This window comes from Solanum tuberosum, unplaced genomic scaffold (genome assembly GCF_000226075.1).
Source record: "Solanum tuberosum cultivar DM 1-3 516 R44 unplaced genomic scaffold, SolTub_3.0 scf00220, whole genome shotgun sequence".
NCBI lineage: Eukaryota > Viridiplantae > Streptophyta > Magnoliopsida > Solanales > Solanaceae > Solanum > Solanum tuberosum.
Window position 1 is genome coordinate 499,103 of NW_006239148.1, and position 23,490 is coordinate 522,592.

A 23,490-nucleotide genomic window follows, 5' to 3' on the forward strand; every position below is an offset into this window, starting at 1 on the left:
ATTGTTTTATGTAATATGTATTAAAACTGTATTATAAATATATTACTCCCTCCGTTCCATTTTATGTGAGGTACTTTGACTCGGCACGGAGTTTAAGAAAGAAAGGAAGACTTTTCAAACTTGTGGTCCAAAATGAATGATAGAAATTTGTGTGGCTGTAAATCATTTCATTAAGGGTAAAATAGACATTTTATAGTTAAATTGTTACTTAATATAGAAATGTGTCATTCTTTTTGGGACTGACTAAAAAGGAAAGTAAGTCATATAAATTGGGATAGAGGGAGTAACTTTTTTTCTATTCACGCCTTTTAAAAAATACGGACGAGTGTGATATTTACAAACAAAAACTAATTGCATCGGAGAAATTAAGTTTTCTTTGAACTTTGGAAAGTGGGCTGAAAATTTCTCTCTTATTAAGGAATGATGCTTTCTCCTTTTACTATTGTGTATGAGATTATACATAATAATCATAGTGATCTATTGACCCAATTATAACGTAAACTATTTGTATGTTCTATATTATCATTTATAGTGTTGTCTAAGAATGTCGCGTAAAGTATTTTTTTTAGAACAGAAATGAAAATACACCATTTAAATTGAGGATTATGTAGACTTGCTACATGTTATGCGTCTATGTTAACTAGAGTATGAAGTTAACAAGCTACCATGGTTAGCCTAGTCAACATTGTTAGTAAGAGTTAGTTAGGAACTAGAAGCTTCCTACAGTAGCCTATAAATACATCAGTTATACACATGTTTTAAGCGTAAGATATGTAAACCTAAAATTGTAACTAACTTTTCATGATGATCAGAGTTTTATTATCTCTGCATTCAACTACTTCTTCTACTTAGCTCAAAGCTCCATTAATGGAGTTCCATGGTATCAAAGCCTTAGCAACTCCATGGTATCAAAGCCTTAGCATTGAGGCTAGATAAATTGTTGTTAAGTTTCAGAGTAATGCTTAGGTTCTCAGCTTTTGTTTCAGTAGAATCGTGAGCATTCTGTCAAGCAATCAAGATCCAAAGTTGTTCATCAATAGCAATCACAACTGAAGTTGGATCAGGATTATTGAAAGTTGGCAATGTCAATTCAAATACAAATCATCCAACTCCTGCTACCTGTTACATAGCTCCAAATATCAACCATAATCACTCTTGTATGTACAATCTAATGATACTCCAGGTGACTCTTTAATCTCTTTATAGCTTGATGAGAATATATTTCACAGTAAATTAGTTAGTTAGAATTAGCTACAGTAGAGTTAGTTACAGTCAAGGAGTTAGTTAGAGATTCTTTCTTATTATTTTTCCTCTCTTACTTTGTATATATACTTCATCTTGTAAATGATTTAGTCATTCAGTTCAATACAAACAGTGCAATGCACACAATTCTTCTCCCTACAAACAGTTGATTGTTGATTTCTTCTTTGCTGCATTCAATCCTCCATTAATGGAGGAAAGCAGTTTCGAGCAGAGCTTATGCTCTTAGTTTTGTCATGGTATCAAAGCGAGGAGGTTGTTCCTGATTGATTTTCGAATTAGAATTGTCTTCGTGAGTATTAAGCTTCTTCATTCTATCCCATTTGTTTCCAGTTGAGTTCATCCCTGTGGATTTGTGTCTTCGACTGTTTTTCTAATTGAAATCCCAATTATTCGATCTCTGTTTTTTGATTTTCAATTGCGTAATCATTTTACTCTTCCTGCTAAACCTAATTTTCCGCATTCATGGTTGATAATCAAGCTGATCCAACATTAGATAATTCTAGTTCTACACTGCCTGCTAGAATGGACATCACAAGTCCTTTCTATTTACATCCATCAGAAAGTGCACGTTCCACTTTATTACCTGCAATTTTCAATGGATCTGGTTACAGATCCTGGAGACGTGCTGTTCGTCGAGCATTATCAGTTAAAAGCAAAATTGGATTCATTAATGGAAAAGTTGTGCGACCTGATTCAGACGATCCAACATTTGCACAGTGGGAGAGGTGTGATGATATGGTGACTAGCTGGATCCTCAATTCTCTTTCCCCAGATCTGCGTGATAGCTTACAATACGTCAACAATGCTAAAGAGCTTTGGGATGAATTGGAAGATATGTATGATCAAACGAATGGCTGCAAATTGTATCAACTTCAAAAGGAGATCAATGATCTTGTGCAGGGGAATTTAGACATCACTGGATATTACACAAAAATGAAAAAGATATGGGAAGAGATGAGTACTATTGATGTTGCTTCACAGTGCACATGTGTGTGTAACTGTGGTGGAAAAACCAGAATGCATAAAGCTGAACAAGACAGGCGTCTCATACATTTCGTAATAGGGTTGAATGAGCTCTATACTGCTATAAGGGGCAACATCCTAATGATGAGTGTTCTGCCAGCATGGCCCAGGCTTTTGCCATATTGTCACAGGAAGAGAGACAGAGGGAGGTGAAACCTCACAACAATACAACATTAGAATCGACCTCACTTAGTGCCTCAGCTACTCACAACAATACTGGTCCCAAAGGTTTCAAAACCAACTACAATTCCTACAGAGGAAGTGCAAGTAACTCCAACACATCTAACACTAACAACATGTTCAGAGGTAGCTCTAGAACTAGCAATAGGTCCAACTTGTTCTGTGATTTTTGCAAGCGATCTGGAAACACCAAAGAGTCTCCCTTCTGTCTATGAAATAGTGAGTAATCACTATCAGAATGTGTGTAACCTTTTGAGCAAAGGCTACTGGCTAGTTTATCATACTACTGCCTGCTAGCCTGCTTTAGTCCATACAATGATTTCTTCAACCTACAAACCAGCTTGCCACTACCACCTTCTGATGGCAACACAGTATCATACTACTGCCTGCTAGCCTGCTTTAGTCCATACAATGATTTCTTCAACCTACAAACCAGCTTGCCACTACCACCTTCTGATGGAAACACAGTATCATATGTCACTACATGTTCCTCTAACAGTCAGCCTATTTCCTCTCTTGTCAATTGTGAACATTTTGTTGGTGCAAGAAAGTGTCAAGCTTCGCCATCATGTACTGTAAAATACCTTCCTAGTATCAATAAAGAAGCTTGTACTATTGTTGATTCTGTTGTCAATTCATCTTCTTTTGCTGTCAATTCTATTCACAATCATGATACTGAATTACTATGGCATGCTAGGTTAGGACATGTACCTTTTGTGAAAATGAGGAATATTTCCACCATCCCTATAAACTTTTCTACCAAACAGCCATTCACTTGTACTATATGTCCCATGGCTAGACAAACTAGGATGCCTTTCCCTGAAAGCACAACCTCAACCACCAAAAACTTTGAATTACTGCATATTGATCTATGGGGACCATACCATATACCCACTCATGATGGCTATCATTACTTCTTAACCATGGAAGATGACCACAGTAGAGCAACCTGGACACAATTACTCAGCTGCAAAAGTAATGCATTACAAATTGTCAAGGCTTTTGTTTCCCTCATAGAAAATCAATTTCAAACCAAACTATAGACCATTAGATCTGACAATGGTCTAGAGTTCAATAACAATGAGGCAACCTGTTTTTTCCAAGAAAAAGGAATCATACACCAAAGATCATGTCCCTATACACCCCAACAAAATGGAGTAGTTGAGAGAAAACACAAGTATCTCCTTGAAACAGCAAGAGCACTCTTATTTTAATCCAAATTACCTATGAGATATTGGGGTGAATGTGTCCTAACTGCTACCTACCTCATTAATAGATTGCCTACAAAATTACTACAAAATAAATCTCCTTATGAACTGTTGTATCATACAATGCCTACATATTCCCATCTTAGGAGTTTTGGATGCCTTTGTTTCCCAACAACCTTGAAAACCCATAAAAATAAATTTGAACCAAGAACCACACCACATATCTTTGTTGGATATCCCTTTAATACAAAAGGTTACAAGGTCCTAGATCTAGCTACCAAAAGAGTTCATGTATCTAGAGATGTACATTTTCAGGAGTCTGTATTTCCTTTTGCAAATTCTCCTGTTGGTTCCAGTTTTGCAGCAGTTTTAAAGTCACTTGTTCATAATACTAACATGTCTGGCACAACTAATACATTTGTTGATGAGGACATGTTGAATTCAAACACATCCCATGGAGTTGTTAATAACCAAGTAACTAACAATGCCTCTGAACTCATTTTGGATCCTAACATCCAACCTACACCTACACCACCTAATGATTCAACTGCTCTAGCCCCTAATGATGCTCCACCACCACCACTTAGAAGAACAACTAGGTCTGTCCACACCCCCACCTATTTGAAGGAATATACCTACACATTTCCCAATCTGCATTCCTCCACACCTATACCTAACAATCCTCACAATTCTGACCCTTCACACTCTCTCACTTCCCTCATTTCCAACCATGATCATGTCTGTTTCACCACTCTATGTTCTATTAGTCAGCAGTTGGTAAAGCATATCTCACATGAATGTGAACCTTCTTCTTATGAAGAGGCAATTTTGAATCCTGCCTGGCAGTTGGCAATGACACAGGAATTTGAAGCATTATATGCAAATGACACTTGGGAGTTGGTCCCTTTGCCTGAAGGCAAGAATGCCATTGGATGCAAATGGGTATACAAGATTAAACACAAGGCAGATGGAAGTGTGGAGAGATTTAAAGCCAGATTGGTAGTGAAAGGGTACACTCAACAGGCTGGGATCGATTATAATGAGACATTCTCACCCGTGGTTAAGATGACAACTGTTAGAATTTTGATTTCATTGGCTATTAAGAAGGGGTGGAATTTATACCAATTAGATGTCAACAATGCTTTCCTTCATGGTGATTTAAATGAGGAGGTGTATATGACACTACCACAAGGACTTGCTGTGGATAGTGGTAAGATGGTTTGTAGGTTGAAGAAATCATTGTATGGACTAAAGCAGGCTAGCAGGCAGTGGTATGATAAACTAGCCAGTAGCCTTTGCTCCAAAGGTTACACACATTCTGATAGTGATTACTCACTATTTCATAGACAGAAGGGAGACTATTTGGTGTTTGTTGCCATCTATGTTGATGATATAATATTAACTGGGACTGATTTGGATGAAATTGCTTCTCTGAAGACATTTTTACATAATCAGTTCAAGATTAAAGATCTAGGGAAATTACACTACTTTCTGGGATTGGAGATACTATATAGATATGATGGTGCCCTCATTTCATAGAGGAAATTCACTATTGATCTTTTAAAGGAGTTTGATTTAATGGATTACAAAGCCACCACATCCCCACTGGATTCTTCTGAAAAACTTAAAGCCACAGATGGGAAGTTATTGACAGATCCTACTCACTATAGAAAATTGGTAGGGAAACTTAATTTTCTCACAAATACAAGGATGGACATAGCATACAGTGTTCAACACCTCAGCCAGTTCATGCAGTCCCCTAGGGAACCACATTTGAAGGCAGCTTACCATGTCCTTCGATACCTAAAGCAAGATCCTACACTGGGAATATTCATCTCAAACAAACCTGATCTCACAGTGACTGCTTATTGTGACTCAGACTGGGCTACTTGTCCAGATTCTAGAAAGTCAGTCAGTGGATACTTGGTCCTTATGGGTGATAGTCATGTTAGCTGGAAATCCAAGAAACAAGCCACAGTGTCTCTATCTTCTGCAGAGGCAGAGTACAGAGCTGTGAGGTAGGTGGTGGGGGAACTAGTGTGGCTTGAAAGATTACTTGATGAACTCACAGTGAAATGTTCTCTGCCTATGCATGTATTTTGTGATAGTCAGGTTGCTGTTCACATTGACAAGAATCCAGTCTTCCATGAAAGGACAAAGCACATAGAGGTCGATTGTCACTTTGTTAGGAACAAGCTTCAACAGGACTGGTCACACTCCATCACATCTCCACAACCTCTCAACTAGCAGACATATTCACCAAAGCCTTGACTGGGATCAAATATACAACACTCATGAGCAAGTTGTCTGTGATCACATCACTTCCAACTTGAGGGGGGCTGATGAGAATATATTTCACAGTAAATTAGTTAGTTAGAATTAGCTACAGTAGAGTTAGTTACAGTCGAGGAGTTAGTTAGAGATTCTTTCTTATTATTTTTCCTCTCTTACTTTGTATATATACTTCATCTTGTAAATGATTTAGTCATTCAGTTCAATACAAACAGTGCAATGCACACAATTCTTCTCCCTACAAACAGTTGATTGTTGATTTCTTCTTTGCTGCATTCAATCCTCCATTAATGGAGGAAAGCAGTTTCAAGCTATGCAATCTGGAGTTGATCCATGAGAATTGGACTTCTAGGTAAGAGTAAGCTAGGTTTTGTTGATGGTAGATTCCCTAAATCTCAGTTTGCACCTGAATTGTTTAATATTTGAAAAAAATATAATGCTATGATTTTGTCCTCGATTATGAATGTTGTTAGACATGGTTTGTTGAGTTGTGTATTATACGGTGGTAATGCTCACAAACTGTGGTGTGATCTAAAGGAAAGGTTTGATAAAATCAATGATTCATATATTTTCCAATTGCACAGAGAAATTCATAGCCTCACTCAGGGTACAATGTCAGTTACAGACTATTACACCACTTTTAGAGGCTCGTGGAATGAGTTGGAATCTATTATGCCATGTCCAGGTGTTCATGTGTTGAATTTGTGAAGTTTAATGAGCACTTTGAATATCAAAGGCTACTGAAGTTTCTTATGGGGTTAAATGAGTTCTACTCAATAGCTAAAGGTGATGCAATTTCCAACTCCCAACTTGAATGAAGCCATCTCTCTGTTTATTGATCATAAGAGTTAACTTTATTCACTCAGAAAAGTGGAAGTGTGCTCCTAGTCCTAATCATGGTAGTGCTTACTTTGGTATGCAATCAGTAGGGGATGGTCGTTCTGGAAGAAGTTATCGTGATCACCAACATAAACCACATAAACCTCAAAAGCCTCTCCTTATGTGTGAAATGTGTGGGTACAAAGGTCACACTAAGGTTTAGTACGTTAAAGTTAAGGTTATTCAGTTGGCAGAAGGTCCAAGAAAATGTGTGTTGACATTGGTTCATATGTTAATAGTGTTGATGTTGTTTAGTCTGCAGGTCTGGCTATAGGTGCATCTCAAAATAACACTGAAGCTCCTAACTCGATTCCCTTAACTCATGCTATTTTTTTTCACACGAGACCAATATCATGAGATCTTACAAATGATGTCTATGGGAAGTGAGAAGGGAGGAGAACATTCCTCTAAAGCTGCAACTGAAGGTAGTTTCTTGATTGCCTTAGTGTCAAAATATGTCCATAAGGAGTATATAGTTGATATTGGAGCATCTAATCACATGACTTCTCAGTTTGAACTCTTAGATAGAATCAAAGTAGTGCCAAAATCTAGGAGGAAAATGGTTAATTTACCTACTGGAGATGTTGTTTGAGTTTCACATGTTGGTAATACTAAGGTTATTGGTGATCATATCATTGAGAATGTGTTGTTTGTTCTTGACTTTAAAATGCAACCTTCTCTCTGTTTCACAGCTTATTAAAGAACTTAATTGTATGGCTGCACAACATACTTGAAAGCATATAATAAGTTTATTCAACCTATGACAAATATGAAGATGTGGCCAAAAAACACAAGACCAAGCATGGAACCACTTGAAATAACCGTCATGCCAGAAAGACTAGGTAGAAATAAGAGAAAAATCGTGATGAACTTATTAAGAAGAAGCTTGGAAAGCCTACGGAGAAGGGAAGAAAAATGAAATATTCTGTGTGCGAAACTCTTGGACATAACAAAAAAGGATGTCCAACTCTGGTAAGTTGTGCTTTAGTATTAGTATTTTTCACTAAATTTGACACTTTTTAGTTGTACTTTTGACTTTAAGATATGTTTGTAGCAAAATGCTGGAACTTCAACTGCTGAAACTTGTAGAAGTGATAGAGCATTCATTACATCTGATTTTACAATACTACAATTGAAAGTCAACCAAGTGTAAATGCAGGTACAAGTGTGACACCTACCACAAGTGTGAGGCCTATAATTGCCTCAACATCTGTGGAAAGGCCTACCAGTGCTACATCAACTGGTGTGAGTTGTGCAATTGCCTCAACATTTGGAGAAAGGCCTACCAGTGCTACAACAACTGGTGTGAGGCCTACAATTTCCTCAACATCTAAGGAAAGGCCTACTAGTGCTATATTATCTGGTGTAAGACCCGCAACAAATCTATTAGGTACTCAACAATTAACTTCTAGCGCTGTTGGTCAAAAACGAAAGAGTAACACAACTTTAAGAGGTGGTACAACTCTTAGATATAAGAAACCAAGACAAAAAAAATACAAAAATAGTTGGTTATGGTGTCTTATTTAGATCAAATGACAGTGTAATTGCGAGGGTATGCATTCTATCATTTAGAGACATTTAACTGATATTAGTTCATCTATGTACAATGTTACATAGTCCTACATTGACAAGTTCAACTCCTACCAATATTGATCTTGGTTACAAATTCAATGGACTAAGGTGGAAGAGAAGAGTTGCAATTACTCAAAGAAAGCTACGAGAGGAGAGTTACAGATGCGCTCAAGCCAACAGATGCTCATGCCTCACCACTCAAGGCACACATTAGATTCCTCTTTGTTTAGCTTAATGACTTGATCCCAACAATTTTGGTTTTGCCTTCATTTTCGACTATTGTTAAGTTGTTATTCTGAAGACTTTGTTTTTGTATATGAATTTGTGTTTGAATGTGTTAAGGAGCTATTCTGGAGACTTTTTATTTTATTTTATGAATTTGTGTTTGAATGAAGTCAATGCCTTAGTTAAGTTGCAACCAATGCAATCAACTATATATTGAAGCCAATGTCTTTGTTATGCAATTTCATTATCATTGCACATCCATAATACAAATCAATACATCTTAAAATATCAACACAATAATCACAATAACAATGATATCAATACTAATGTTTGATCTCTCTTGCCTTCCATGTCTTTCTTGTCTTCCTCGCCTTTTATGTCTTCCTTGCTCTGAATTCGTTGATGGGTTCTTCAAATTGTATTGTTCTTGACAGGTTGAATTATTTGCATCAGCCCATCGAAAGAATCCACAACCATTACCAGTTTTGACAACCCCAAAACATTCTTCCAGGATTAGTTGGTGTCCTTGACGACTTAAGTTCAGCATAGAGTCAACAATAGCAACATCGAGCTGTCATGGTGAAGACCAACAAAATACAACAAACTGGAGTTGCATGAAAAAAAAGAGATGAGTAGATCGAAGGAAAAACAAATAAAGGAGAAGAAATTTGGAGAGAGAAGATCGAGAAAGAGGTTAGAAAAAATGCTCTATTTTGTCCAACAATTGTGTCGGGTGCAAAGAAGGAATAAAATGGTCTTTAGACGATCTCCAACCCCACTCTATTTTACTCTCCATTCTCTATATTTGGAGAATAAAATAGAGAATTGGGTCTCCAATCACCCTCTAAAAAGCTCTTTGTTCTCTATTTATAGAGAGGTGAATAGTAGTTCTCCAAATTTGGAGAACTACTATTCATCCTCTGTATTTCACCTTTTTATTAATTTAATATTATTTCTATTATTTGTAACTAACATATTATTTTATTATATAAGACTATTAATAACATTTCTAATATTCATAATTTTTTAAAAATGTAATACAACATCTTAAAAAATATATTATTTAATATATACTACTTTCATCCCGAATTAACAATATTTCAAATATTCTTTTTTCAATTTTCGTCACTTTAAGGGATAATTTGATATTATTATTGATTTTCACTATGAAGAATGCACAAAATTTAAATGATAAGAAGAAAATTTTAATTTAAAATATAAGACATGACATAATAATTTAAATACAAGATAACAATACAATACATAACATAATAATTTAAAAAAATTACAACAGTAATTTAGTAATCATGTAGGTCGTTTCAGATTTAACAATATTCGAAAAAAATAGTGTTTGATCTAGAGAATTGTTGTGCTTGTGATTGCGGTTGTGCTTGTTGATTTATTTTTTTCAATTATTCGTAGTTGTTCTTTAAAATTTTAGAATAAAATATAATTTTATATTAAATAAAGAATTTGAAAAATAAATATTTTATATTACATGAAAATTATATAGAGCGATTATTTTGAAAAAAAAAAAAGAAAGAACAAATTTATATTATGAAATAAGAAAATGAAATAGAAATATAAATAATAATGTAATATTGAGGAGAGAGAAAAAAATTCTTTTTTAGAGAGTAAAATAAAGAATTGAGTTGGAGTTGATTGTCTGAAAAATAGAGAATTTTATATTTGGAGAGTAAAATAAAGTGTAGGGTTGGAGATGCCCTTAAAGCTCAAAAAAGGACCGTTATAGCCTTTTTAAAAGATCTCACGCTTATGTTTTGTGTGTTTCAAACGCTCCGTGCAGACTCTTGCCATATAGGATGCCAAGTAAAAAATTGTGTCTAAAATATTGAGTTTCGATGAGTTCAGGGGACAAATGGGTAAGTAGAAGGATTCACAATACAAACTCATACAAGTATAAGAGTACCCACCAGACCATTTCGTCAAATGTTGTAATGGCTCTCCAGGTCATTTTCTCCGTTTTTTGATCTTTTCTGTGTTTAGAGTTTTTCCGTAGCGAACCCAAGTCATTTATGACTTGTTGGGACTGATATTTTGGTCGCTGGGTCATTCGTCTGGGTTTTGTGTAAGTTTCTGTGTTTTGAAGTCTTTGAAACTTGAACGGTTGACTTCAGTCAAAAGTTCAGCAAGACGATCTTAGAACACAATTTCAACGGTTTCACTAGCTTTGGAAGGGTCATTTTAGGCTAGGGCATGATTGGTTTGGGCCTCGAGACTTCTGGTGTGAGTTTGTGTCGTTAGACTTTTTTCTTTGAAGCTTAAGCTAAGATTTAACTTCGATCGACATTCCGGAGCTTACTAGCTGGCAAAAGTTTTATCTAACTACTCCCTCTGTCCCAATTTATATGACTCACTTTCCTTTTTAGTCAGTCCCAAAAAGAATGACACATTTCTATATAAAGTAACAATCTAACTATAAAATATATATTTTACCCTTAATGAAATGATTTACAGCCACACAAATTTCTATCATTAATTTTGGACCACAAGTTTTAAAAGTCTTCCTTTCTTTCTTAAATTCCATGCCGAGTCAAAGTATCTCATATAAAATGGGACGGAGGGAGTAAATAAGAACGTGGTACTCATCTTCATGCATTCAAGATTCACTTTGACTAACCAGATAAGAAAATGGCTTCATACCTACCCATTATATTATTTGTTATTTGACAATCAGACGTGACAATTGACGAGAGACAACTAAAATATCTCACATAGATATTTATTCATCTTATAATCTCTGTTTGTTTGAGTTTCATTTATTTGTTGTTCTCCACTTGGATTCTCTTTAAGAATAGTACTTCTCAATTTATAGCTAATTTAGCTAAATTGTTAAGATGAACAAAAAAAGTATTTTTGGTAAAAAGTAATTTACATTTTACCAATATATTTTAAAGGATTACTTTTGAACAACAATTAATGTTTGGTCAAACATTAAAAAGTGTTTCTTTATATATTTTTCTTAAAGTGATTTTTTTTTAAAAAATAATACTTTTTTTAACTTCTTAAAAATATTTTTTGCCAATCTTTGAAAGCACTTATTTTACAAAATTCACTTGAAGGGAGAACAATAAAAACCAAACTATAAAGAACAAATAAAATCATTCATCCCAATTTACATTACATGTGTTCATGGTGGTTTCGTGGAAAATCAAACTAAATCGCAAATTAAATGAAATCAATTTAAAAAAATTATATTTTAATTTGATTTAATTTAATTTCATATTTTAAATATTGATTATATTTTATTTAATTTTAGTATGGTGATATATTAAAACTTTGACACAATGCTGAAAAATAATTAAAAATTTAGAAATGTTGATCTCTTATATTCATTTGAAATGGTTGTTTCTTGTCTCTATTGTTTTTCTATTATCAATTTCTCATCAACTAGTTATAAATTAGAAAGTCAAACCAAACTGATAATTTTTATTTTTGTTTATTTTTATCGAATGTAGTAGTTTTAGTAATTTAATTCAAATGAAACTTTTTTTTTCCCTTCATATTGAGACATTTCAAAATATACTTTAATAAAAAAAATAAAAAGGTACAAAAGGGACCCACCCTTCAAACGTTTCTAGAAAGTTCCTCAAAACCCCAAAACTGTCCCTGAAAAAATATCTGGCTATCATTAGCCCAAGATATTATGAATACTGCTGACGTGGCGATGTTCACTGTTACTGCCACGTGGAAAAGCGTCGCCACGAAGGAATTTCGTGGGGCCATCACCGTAAAGTCCCCCAACTTGAGAGAGACCAGAGGGTTCTTTTTCTCTTCTTCATTGTTCTTTGAGATCTTACATTCACGGACATCGGAAATGGAGGAAAGCTGCCGGAGTGACTCGCCACTGTCGTCGGAGAGTTGCATAGACGTGTTGACTCGATCGAACTCTGGCGAGTCTTCTTCTCTGATAATTGAGAATTTCAAACATGATTTAGTTCAGACTGGAAGTGTAACCACGGTAATCTTATATTCTTTTCATCTTTTTTTTTCTTGTATCTTTTGTATATTTAGATAGGAGATTTTTTACGTTAGATTCTGTGAACGGCGGTAACACAATTTGCTAAAGAATCACCTAGTTGATTATATATTCGTGTTTCGTTATGTTTTCAGAAAGGTATTTGCTTATATTTGAGAATTTTAATGATGATTTGTTTTCAAGTATCGTGACTTTATTATTCAAGGAGACGGGAAGATTGACCATGATGTCACACTTCATGTTGGTGTTGGGTTGATGAGATGGATGCTTGCATATGGAGTCTTGAGTGATGAAAAGGGACTGCCTAAACTTAAGGGCAAGTTCTACGTGTGGTGGTTGGACCTTCTATGCAGTATGGGGCGGAGTGTTGGCAAGTTAAGAAATCTCATGTTTAGAAGATGAAAGTTGCGGATATAAAAAATGTTGTGTTGGATGTGCGACTATACTAGGAGTGATTAGTAATGAAGATATACGGGACAAGGTGGGAGCTGCCCCGGCGGAGGAGAAGATGCGTTAAGCAAGACTAAGATGGTTGGGGAATGTGAAACAGAGATGCACGGATGCTCCTGTGCGGAGATGTGAGAGGTTGATTATGGATGGTTCTGGAGAGGTAGAGGTAGGCCCGAAGAAGCATTGGGAAGAGGTAATTAGACAGGACATGACACAGTTTAGCTAAGCGAGGACACGACTTTAGATAGGAGGTTGTGGAGGACACGAATTAGGGTGGGAGGTTAGTAGGTAATAGAGCGTTGACTCACTTATCTTTCCACACCTAGTAGTCGTAGTATTACTCAGGAAGTTCTTGTCGTTCGATGGCTGTTGTTTTATTGCTCTTCGATTATTGTATTATTTTGTTGTAGTTATGTTTTTTTTCCCAGAATGCTTTGATATGCTCTCTCTCTCTCTATGTTTTTTGAGTTGAGGGTCTATCGAAAATAATCTCTCTACCTCCTAAGGTAGGATCAAGGTTGGTGTACTATCTGTAGATCAGATTGAAGATTTTATATGTGGATGTGTTATGCTTAATTAAGTTCTGTTTTTTATCTCGTTAAGAAAACATCTTGCATGGGATAAGTTTGGTTTATTTTTATGATGAAATGGCGTTTACTTATCCAAAAAAAAAGGTGCAAAGTGTTTTATGATTGGAAAAAAAGACACACTTCATTATTGAGTTTGGTAAGGTAAGAATAGAGTCTCTGTGGTAGGCAATGGTCTAAATATTTGTCAGCTTGCAAATACTACAGACTGCAATATTTGCTCACACAACTTCTGTCTCTGTGAAGCCGCAGTGGAGTTGTAACAAACATCAACCATCCTGTGTAACAGCACAGTTGTGTGTGTTATTCTTCTCCTTTTTTTATCCCTCTCTTTCCTTGGTATTGAGATGAAACAGGCGGGGGTTTAATCATATGGCCAGGAATGTTTTCTCTTTAAAATTAGCAAATTGAAAATAAAGCATGTAGGGGATTAATGATGAACTTTAATGTCTTCCTTCATGGTTAACCGTTTCCGCTACTTCTCAAAAAAAGAGAGGAGGATTTTCCATTGTGCATTACTTGTACATGAGTCACTTTCACCTTTTTATTAGGTTTTCAGATATTCGAACAAACTAACTGAAGGCTGGCTGTTGATTACTTCATAAGTAGCTTTAAATAGCTGATGTATCTTAAGAATAGACTTAGCATGTCTGGCAGAATGGTCTTTTCTTATTAGCAGTAATTTATGCTGATTCATTTGTTTTAAGTAGTTGTAGTTTATCATTGATTCCTAGTCAATGAATGTCATTATTATGTTGTCGCTTTTAGAACCCAGTGTTCTTAAATGCTATGACAACCATTGCTCGATATTAACTAAATATGGCCTAGTAGTTTTCTGATTAGTAAAGTAAAAGTTTATTGCTATCATATCACCCAGAAGGTGTCTCAAAAAATTACAGAAGAGTTGGACCGCAATCCTTCAAAAATTGTAGGGCACGCCTGCTGCATGAGTGTGTCTCCCTCTTTTGAAGGTTTCCCTGTGTTATACAAGCTTCATGCATGGCTATCCAACCAAACCTGGCCACTATAGGAGATTAGGAGGAACCTCTACCTTCCATATCATCTTCCATGGCAGTTGCCTTTCACTTCTCTTGCCTGCCAGCACGTTATAGCTTGATTCCACAATGATACCATCCTTATTGGCTGTCCAAAACAAATATGTCAAGAAATTTGTATGCACTTCTTGGATATTCATGCATACTCCTGGAGATGCAGTCAATCACTTGCTGCAGTCACACAGATGTTTCGTCTGAAATCCCAATGCATTGGTAAGGTTACTCTAGTCTGAAGAAGTACTTCAAAGTTTTCCTAGTCTTTAAAATCAGAAGCTTAGACTTACACTATTAAAATGTGTTCCTACAAAATGCTCTTGTTCTCAAATACCTTAGGTTCCCTAGTCTCTCCATGCAAATCTAGTTGTATTATCTCCTTTGGTTAATTTAATTTTTTATACTAAGATTTGGTGTACAAGTTATTAAGAAGGTGACATAATTGTATCCTATTTTCGACATATCTGGCAAAGACCCACCTACTCTATTCTTGAAGTTTCTTGCAGATATATATGCTGCTTTCTGTTTAAGGACTGACAAATTTGAACACCTACTCAGCTTGTTAAAAATTGAACAGTACCTTAACTATCGGTATTGTGCTACTTTTTGCTTTCAGTAATTCTACAATACCTAGTGTACCTATGTTTTTCAACATATGACTGTTTGGTTCCAGCTGCTACATTAGAAGTTGACATTATATATGTGCTACCTAATCAATCATGCAACAGAATCACTCCAAGTACAAGGGAAAAATTTGACCTAATAAAGTTTCTTAGTTGATTGGGAGATTACTATCTGTAGTTAGCTTTGTTTCTATTACCACTATTGGAAAGAAAGACAAGGAGAGAAGCATAAGAAAGTGAAATGTTTTTTAACAGTGAATCATAGAGAAAAGAAAGGAGAACCACTATTCCACCCATAAGAAAGAGAAAGTAGAACTATTATTAAGCACCGAGGCTGCAGAGGCAACTAGTGTCACATTGGACTCTTTTCAAAAAACATCTTTCTGACTTCAAGAGAGTGTTAGGTCCTCCTTCTGGGGAGTACATGAGGGAAGAGCCCTCACTCAATTTCCTCTCGTATATCAATAAATAGAAGGAATACGACTAACAATATCAGTGATGAGAGACTGAGGCGAAAACATTGTCTGCTGAAGGAGAAGGGGAAACTTGTTGGCCCTAATGTTATTATGATGGTCAAAGTAGAAGTACCTTTTTGGAAATGGGACGCAGTGTAGAACTGTAGATAGTGAATGATGTTTCTGGGAGAAGGAAGATATTTTGTGGATCTCTAGAGAGAGTAGTTTGGGAACTGTTCAAGTGTTGAATTTGCGATAGAAATATATTTCTAGTAAGCCTAAGATTTCCTGTCACTTCATTTCTTCTTAATTTCCCCAATTCATTGCTCATTAAATTCTCCTGTTGCTCCAAGCACTAGTGTTTTTATTTATATATCTAGCAAGCACTAGTTTTTTCCCCAGAGGTTTCTACAGTGACATGACCGTGATATCTTCCAATTTTGCTTTGTATTCCACTTTAGTCTTCCGATGCTACTTTAAATTTAATCAAATTTTACTTGAATTCTCTGTTTTCATCTCTTTCACCCTTCATAGGACTAAACCTTCTGTTTTTATAAGTTCAGGATGTAACAAATTGTGCACCTCTTTTTAAAAATTGCATATTCGAGTCTTTTTCTCCATACTACCAAGATTGTCAGGAAAAGAAAGAGTACAAAGGCAACAACCTGAACCACTATCAGAATGACTGTCGGAATTGGTAGTTGAAACTTGAAAGGTACAACAAAGGGGTTGGTGGTAGATAGAAAATGCAATGAGCTAGAGTACCTTCAAGTGTTATACCAGTGTTAAAAGATTGCTGTCTATTGAAAATTCCATATTCATGTGTTTTTCTCCATACTACCTAGATTGTCAGGAAATGAAAGAGTACAAATGCAATAACCTGCAGCAGCATCAGAATGTCTGTCGGAATTGGTAGTTGAAAACTTGAAAGGTACAACGAAGGGGTTGGTGGGTAGATAGAAAATTCAGTGGGCTAGAGTTCTTTTTAAGTGTTATGCCAGTGTTAAAGATTCCTGTCTATCGAACCATTCTAGCCTTAGAGGATCTCAAAAATTTCAAACATTTTATCAAGGATTTCACAGATCCCTACCCCCATAAAGTAAAAAGTCTTGTTAAAAGTGCTTACTGCTCCTGGTTTCTGTGCATTTTACTTGCCTGTTAAAGTGGACTTATCAAAAGTATTGCCGTGCTACCACTTTAGTGCATCATGAAAGTGAGAAAATAAAGTGCTCAGTATGCTTAGGTCACTTGTTCAGACAAATTTCATGTATCTGTGCTCCCATAGTGGGTGATGCCTTCAGCTTCCCGTTCGTTCTGATTAAATTTTGATGTGTCTGTTCAAGGGATGAAAACACAATGCCAAATGACAGTCTATTGAATTTTTTCTTTCCTTCATTTTGTCTACTCATGTGCTACGCCGTGGATTCCCTTACGATGTAGAGCTAGGGTGCTCTTGTTAGTGAATTAAAGTATAATGATCCCAGAGCTTGGAGTTCAACCCACTTGTTGAAAATTGTTCAAAAAATGGACCTTAACCTCAAAAGTTAGTTCATAAGGTGAGGATTATCCATGACCATTTAAGGAGACACCATCCCGTTTCCTCGAGCAATGCAGGACGCTTAATACCTCCCTCTCCCTGGCATGCCCTGGCTGGACATCTGTAGAATGACTATATAACATTTGGGACCCGAACATTAGGTAAACCAAAAATAGGAATAGATTTGGCTGAAATATTATATTATGGACCTAACTCAACATCCAAAGGTAGCTCATGAGATGGGGATTGTGCAAGAATGTCGAGAACATATAAGGATACAACTCATTCCTTCCAATCAATGTGGGACACTTCAGATCCTCCACCTTACCCTCTATCACACTCAGACCTCAGACCTGGCTATCTGGTGCATGAGAACATAATATAAGAGCCAAACATAGGCGAAACCAAGTTTAGTGAAGTGTTTGGCTCTGATATCATGGAAAAGAAATAAACCTTGGGCCTAAGTCAACCTCAAAAGATAGTTCTTGGTAGAGGCGTATCTAGGACTTTAAGAGGATGGGTGAATCTCTACCTTTAAGATAAATGTTTGATTTTATATGTTGGACCACTGTTATCAAAAGCAAAAAGCTCTAAGGTCCATTGGGGCTTTAAACGCAAATGAGGTGTGGGCTTTAATTAATAACAAAAGGCGCCAAGGGAGAAAACATACAAATATATATATTTAATCCAAGGCTAACAAATATAAGCATGAATGACAAATATATGAATAAAGAAATTGATTTTTTTCTACGATAAAAGTGAAATATCAATTGTTTAGTTTCGGCTCTTTAGAAGAGGCTCATTGTCAAGGAAAAATATGCCTTAGAACCTTGATGACAACACCAAAGCGCACATTAAGCAAGGTGAAGCGTTCAACACGTTTTGAGCCTCGCTTTAGGGCATACACGTGACTTTAAGAACACTCTGTTAGACTAGGTTGGTTGGCCAGCGTGCCCTTTTGACCCTTCTCCACATATGCGCTACCTGAGTTTGAATCTCGGCTACAACAATTTGGTTATCAAAAAAAAAGATAAATGTTCGATTTGATGTATAAATTCTTATGATGTCAAAAAATTGATGAGCAAATTATAATTAATACAATTATCACAAGAAAACATCATCCATTCTACAATTACCCTCGAAAAGTTTCCTTACTTTGAAAACTATCGATAATAGCATTATTTTAAGTACCTTACATTCTATATAGCAAACTAAGCAACCATTCAAATGCAAAAAAATTCTGTTCTGGTACTTCATTTCTTGACAAAATGCAAAAAATAATAAATTATTGGGAGATTAACCTTTCAATTTTGAGGCTCTCTTTCTTTGAACAAACACTTGAATACATATTTCTATAAACTTCATCCGTGATGATTCTCAAGCGAGTGTATGAGGAGAATGGTACTTCCTCCAGTTAGTTGTCATGGTTACTAAAAATATGTCTAAAATACTTATCAATTTAGAAAGAGAAGATAAAATTAAATATTTTTTCCTGATATGGCCTTAGTATTAGTTGTTCTTGAAAGTAAATATTGATTACATAGCATAAAGCACACAAATGGAGTGCATGTTTATTGTAAAGAGATAAGGATAGGTTAGTCAAGAAGTACATGTTTATAATTTTTAAGAGACTGCCAAAAAAGAGGAAGTACTCATATTGCTGGAGATTTTGAAACTTAAGTCAAAACAATATCAAAGAAAGAAATGAAAAATGAGATGGAATGCGAGGGTCTCTAGAAATTGAAAATTGAAAAGTCAAAGGAATGAGCTAGACACGCTATCCAAGAAAGAAAAGGAAACAATAAAGAAAAAGTTGCATTTTTTACTAAAAAGTCAAAGAGAGAGCTTATGGTAAGCAGAGGTGGATTCAGGATTTAAATGCTATGGGTTCAGCCTTAAAAAGTTAAAAAGAGCTTATGGTAAGTCAATAACTAGTGCTATCATTATTGGATTAATTTAGTAGATAACTGAAGATACTTGACACTTTGATCTTCAGGAAGTTCAAGGATACATTCTTTAATCTCCTTGTGATTCTCTTCACTAACTTGTTAAAAGTTAGAAAATTCATAGATTTGCATGTTCCGTATTTTGACTTCAGGATGAGTGCATGGGATGGACAAATGAGAAGCACAACACATTTCTTGATTGTCTTGAAACTTCATTTGTTAAGCAGTTGCACAGATCAATGGTCTTGCGTGCTGGCTGTGTGGAACTGAACAGGAGTTCCAGAAATTTGTCTAAAAAGCTGTTCAACAATGATATAGCTAATAAGCAGGTCAGAAAATCACTGATACTTGAATTCTCTGTTTTCTGGAGCTACCTCCCACCCACTCCACAACTCTCCAAAAAGAAAATCTTGTTTGAGAGTTTCTTTTCTCTATTCCAGTTCACTGATTGGCGAGATGGATGTTGGAAGATCAATATTGAGAGTGACCAACCTGAGCTATTGGTTGGGCAGGGTGATGAGTACCATCACGTTGCGGATCTCCAATTATGTTCTAGACTCTTTACTGAGGAAAAGCAAAGAAGAGATAAGAGGACTTCATCTCATGGACTTGAAGAAAGATCGAATCTGCCCCTTCCCATCCCTGCAGAACTTCATAAAACAGTTAGCAGAACTGCTGGTAAGCTACTTCATCATAATATGCATATTCTTCTTACTTCAGGAGTTAAAGGTTTTAGTTATTTTAGTATTATCATTTATGCCAATTGCCAAACGAGGTAATAGATTTCTCTTGTAGTACCTCTCTCTCAGTTTTGTTTGTTCTGTATCACAGGGATTTTTCTGGAATTGAAGCATAAATGAGCATTCAATAGGCATAGTTTAGGGTGGTTTTGCATTCATTTAGTGATCAGTAACATCTAAACCTGGTTCCTTGTATGCTCATATAAGGTAACTGCATCAGTCATGTGCCACAGTTCCTCTGATAAGTATATAAATTGTCTGCATGTGGTCAAGAATGGTTGAGTTCAAACATTCATTGACCTGCTACTTAAATTGTAGAGTACGTGAATCAGCTTCAACAGTTTTTGGTTTTGCGAGTTATTTATCAGTGTGGTAAGCAGTTTGTTGGGATGACTATGGCAGGGGACATTTTCCTTTAGGATAACAAACTAAACTAGTTCTACGTGTGGTAAGCAGTTTGTTGGGATGACTATGGCAGGGGACATTTTCCTTTAGGATAACAAACTAAACTAGTTCCATTTATGTTTAAACTTTTCAATTGCTATGTCTTGCTCAAGAGAGTTGGAGGAACAGTGCCAGAGTGGAAAGATGAACACATCACAGATGCTTTGGCTTCGTTAGTACAGTTTCTCCATGTTTTAGTGGATGTTGCTGATGTTAATGTTGTTTTTCTTGCAATGTCTGGAGCATTATTTGCTTAAACTTGGTCAGGTCTTGAAATCCATATGCCAAAGACTAAAACAGAACCTATTTGCGTTCAAATATGTGATCATTGTTGATTTAAACCGAACCTTGTAATAGTGGCCCCACATTCCTCTCATTCTTGTGAAATTTTTGGGCTTAAAGATATAAAACATTGCATTTGATGACTAAATGATGAGGAAATTTATTTGGAAACATGGCTCAATGAAGGGGTTTGCCTTCTGGGTCGAGCTCGTCGCATCGGGCTTGCCTAGTGCAGGTTACCTCTCCTATGTGGTTTGCGAGCTATTGCATAGGAGCGGGAGTTTTACCCTGTGCGCACCCAAAGGGTAGCGGCTGTGGGTTTCTCTTGTCATAAAAAATAAAAACATGGCTCAATGAAGGATAAGAGGATTGTTGTATAAACTTTGGAAAGAAAGGGGCTACTAATGCATAGCTGAGTCCTCATAATCACATGGGATATATGTGTTGCAACATTTGTTCAAGTTGTGCAGTTACTGTCCAAATTCTGCATTAGACTTTCTGCAGATACCCAGTTATATTACCTTCTCCATTCGGATAGAACTTGAGTTGGAAAATATCAGTAGTCTGGGAGCCAGTGTTGATTTTATGGTTTCCTCCTCCTCTTTTTCTGATGTAATCTTCTTTAAATACTTCTCTTAGGTTTTTCTCTTCCGTATGGGGCATTGCTCTTATATATATACATACACGTAAGAATTTGCATCATGGTTGATTCCTGGTTTCAGCAAAACCAGGGTAATGATATGTTTATAGCTCATGTGAATTATACTTCTGTAAGTTTCTTTGATACTGAAATTTAAATATACTCGCAGAAGGTTCAGGTCAGAATTTTGTGGATGAAGATTTCGAAGAAAACTCGAGGAGCAAAAAGCTGAAGACAGCCATGACAGATACTGCAGACAATGAGCAAGTAATGTGCATCTTTGACCCTCTAATCATGTTTAAATTGTTTTTTAAGGTCCCATGTCTGATCAATGTACATGTACCTTTTAGATTGTTCCAACCGGAAAATTTAGAGTCCAGGAGTTGCTAACGCCATGTTCCCACAGAAAGGAATAAGTAAATCAACCACAACCTTGTCCCAAGGTGATGTGAAGTCTTTTTTTGAACGGCAGATAAGGTGTAGTGCAATGCCGCAGAAACAATGCTTTACAAACACAAGCTGGTGCGTGTTTAATGAAACGACATTTGACAAGTTTGAAGGTGCTAATTACAAAAGATGAGTTTTGTTTTTCTGTAGAAAAATGGGTCAGTTTTTAGCTAATACAGTAGCGACTAGGAAAAGAAGTTAAATCACATCTGCATAGAGTTTTTCTCCATTGCATTAAATTTGTAAATGACATTTAGAGAAAGATGTTATGATATAAAGTTTGTGAATTTCGGTTTTTGTGTTTTATGTTATACAAAGTTATTTATACTATATAGCACAATAAGGGATAAGACACAAGTACCCTTTAGACTATGATGAAAATCTCAAAAATACACCTTCATTAAACTAAGGTTCTATTACCCCTTGAACTCATTTTTTTTGTAACTTTATACACCTTTTGACTTATGTGACACACTCCATGACTCCACGTAGTTGAGACGCGTGAGAGATATTTGGATGCCACATAAGCCAAAAAGGTGTACAAAATTACAAAAAAATTGAGTTCGGGGTGGTAATAGGACCTTAGTTTAGTTAATGTGTGTCTCTGGAACTTCGATCATAGTTTAGGGGATACTTGTGCCTTATCCCACACAATCAGTGTAGATGACTCTGTACAGCACAAAAAAATAATCTACCAGAAGGGAAACATAAACTCATTTATGCAAGGGCGGCAAATAATTCCCTTTATTACGTGGTTGCAAATAATAAAGTGATGGACAATCAAGTGATTTAATTAGTATTATAATGATGAGAACAAGTGTTGTCCAACTCAAGAGAGTTGTTTGGTTGTTTATTATACTACTAATTATAACTAAAGCAATTAAGTAAAAGTAGATAAATATATATAATATAAGAGTTGTTCACAAAGTTATTAGAGTCTACGGGTATGTTCCTTGTGTAATTCAATGGGAAAATGCATAAGTACCCCCAATTTATGTTCGAAATCTCAGAGACACACTTATACTATACTAAGGTCCTATTATTCTCAAACTTATTTTTTAAATAATTTTCTACCCCTTTTCGATCTACGTGACACTATCTTCTGGGCCCAACACGTGTTGACAATTTTTTCAACCTATCTGGTTGATAGTGCCACGTAAATCGAAAATGGGTAGAAAATTATTTATAAGTGTGTCTCTGAGATTTTGGGCATAGGTTGGGGGTACTTATGCATTTTCACTAATTCTATCATATTTATTTACCGTTGATAAGCATAATTAAGATATCTAACGGATTGTTGAGTCATAAGGTTGATAATATGATCAAGGTCTTTTGAGCCTCTAACCTTCTACGTAGATTAGCAATTCAAAACAAGATACTTTTATTAAAACGGTATAGCCTCCAAAACTGACTCAACAACATCATATTCATGGAAAATTCAATCATATTATCAAGCAAAAAACCCAAATAGATCACCAAGTTTACATCACTTACGTGCTCTCGCTTTTCAAGAGAGATGCCCCGAACACATTAATATTTATCACAATTTTTGGGGCATATGAATGAAACAATCTCACTCATAGTAATGATACGGTCGGTCATTTTTGGAAATTTTCATGAATTTACTGTTTTCCCATTCTGTTATCGA

General features: G+C 35.7%; 3 protein-coding genes across 4 annotated transcripts; all 3 read left to right on the forward strand.

The window, feature by feature from the left end:
• The first annotated feature begins 5,252 nt into the window (after positions 1–5,252).
• Positions 5,253–5,921, forward strand: LOC107062389 (uncharacterized mitochondrial protein AtMg00810-like). The gene is made up of 2 exons (XM_015312967.1): positions 5,253–5,692; positions 5,783–5,921. Exons 1-2 carry the CDS (start codon positions 5,253–5,255, stop codon positions 5,919–5,921), a joined length of 579 nt encoding a protein of 192 aa, XP_015168453.1.
• A 1,294-nt stretch (positions 5,922–7,215) lies between these two features.
• Positions 7,216–8,647, forward strand: LOC107062390 (salivary glue protein Sgs-3-like). The gene is made up of 3 exons (XM_015312968.1): positions 7,216–7,270; positions 8,005–8,301; positions 8,526–8,647. The coding sequence occupies exons 1-3, from the start codon at positions 7,216–7,218 to the stop codon at positions 8,645–8,647; spliced, it is 474 nt and encodes a 157-aa protein (XP_015168454.1).
• A 3,636-nt stretch (positions 8,648–12,283) lies between these two features.
• Positions 12,284–22,129, forward strand: LOC102598543 (uncharacterized). Of its 2 annotated transcripts, none has more exons than XM_006356525.2 (5): positions 12,284–12,624; positions 19,442–19,618; positions 19,730–19,967; positions 21,565–21,662; positions 21,746–22,129. In XM_006356525.2, exons 1-5 carry the CDS (start codon positions 12,310–12,312, stop codon positions 21,809–21,811), a joined length of 894 nt encoding a protein of 297 aa, XP_006356587.2. In that variant the 5' UTR covers positions 12,284–12,309; the 3' UTR covers positions 21,812–22,129. The 2 variants fall into 2 exon arrangements, with proteins under 2 accessions (XP_006356587.2, XP_015168462.1); XM_015312976.1 differs by having other exon boundaries at positions 19,517–19,618.
• Positions 22,130–23,490: the final 1,361 nt, after the last annotated feature.

Coding starts and splice junctions, on each gene's coding strand:
- LOC107062390 (XM_015312968.1), top strand. CDS start 7,216: ATGTCTATGGGAAGTGAGAAGGGAGGAGAACATTCCTCTAAAGCTGCA. Junction 7,271..8,004: donor CTCTAAAGCTGCAACTGAAG/GTAGTTTCTTGA, acceptor GTGTAAATGCAG/GTACAAGTGTGACACCTACC. Junction 8,302..8,525: donor TAACACAACTTTAAGAGGTG/GTACAACTCTTA, acceptor CAATGGACTAAG/GTGGAAGAGAAGAGTTGCAA.
- LOC102598543 (XM_006356525.2), top strand. CDS start 12,310: ATGAATACTGCTGACGTGGCGATGTTCACTGTTACTGCCACGTGGAAA. Junction 12,625..19,441: donor AGACTGGAAGTGTAACCACG/GTAATCTTATAT, acceptor TTTTGACTTCAG/GATGAGTGCATGGGATGGAC. Junction 19,968..21,564: donor AACAGTTAGCAGAACTGCTG/GTAAGCTACTTC, acceptor ATATACTCGCAG/AAGGTTCAGGTCAGAATTTT.
- LOC107062389 (XM_015312967.1), top strand. CDS start 5,253: ATGGATTACAAAGCCACCACATCCCCACTGGATTCTTCTGAAAAACTT. Junction 5,693..5,782: donor GCAGAGTACAGAGCTGTGAG/GTAGGTGGTGGG, acceptor ATTTTGTGATAG/TCAGGTTGCTGTTCACATTG.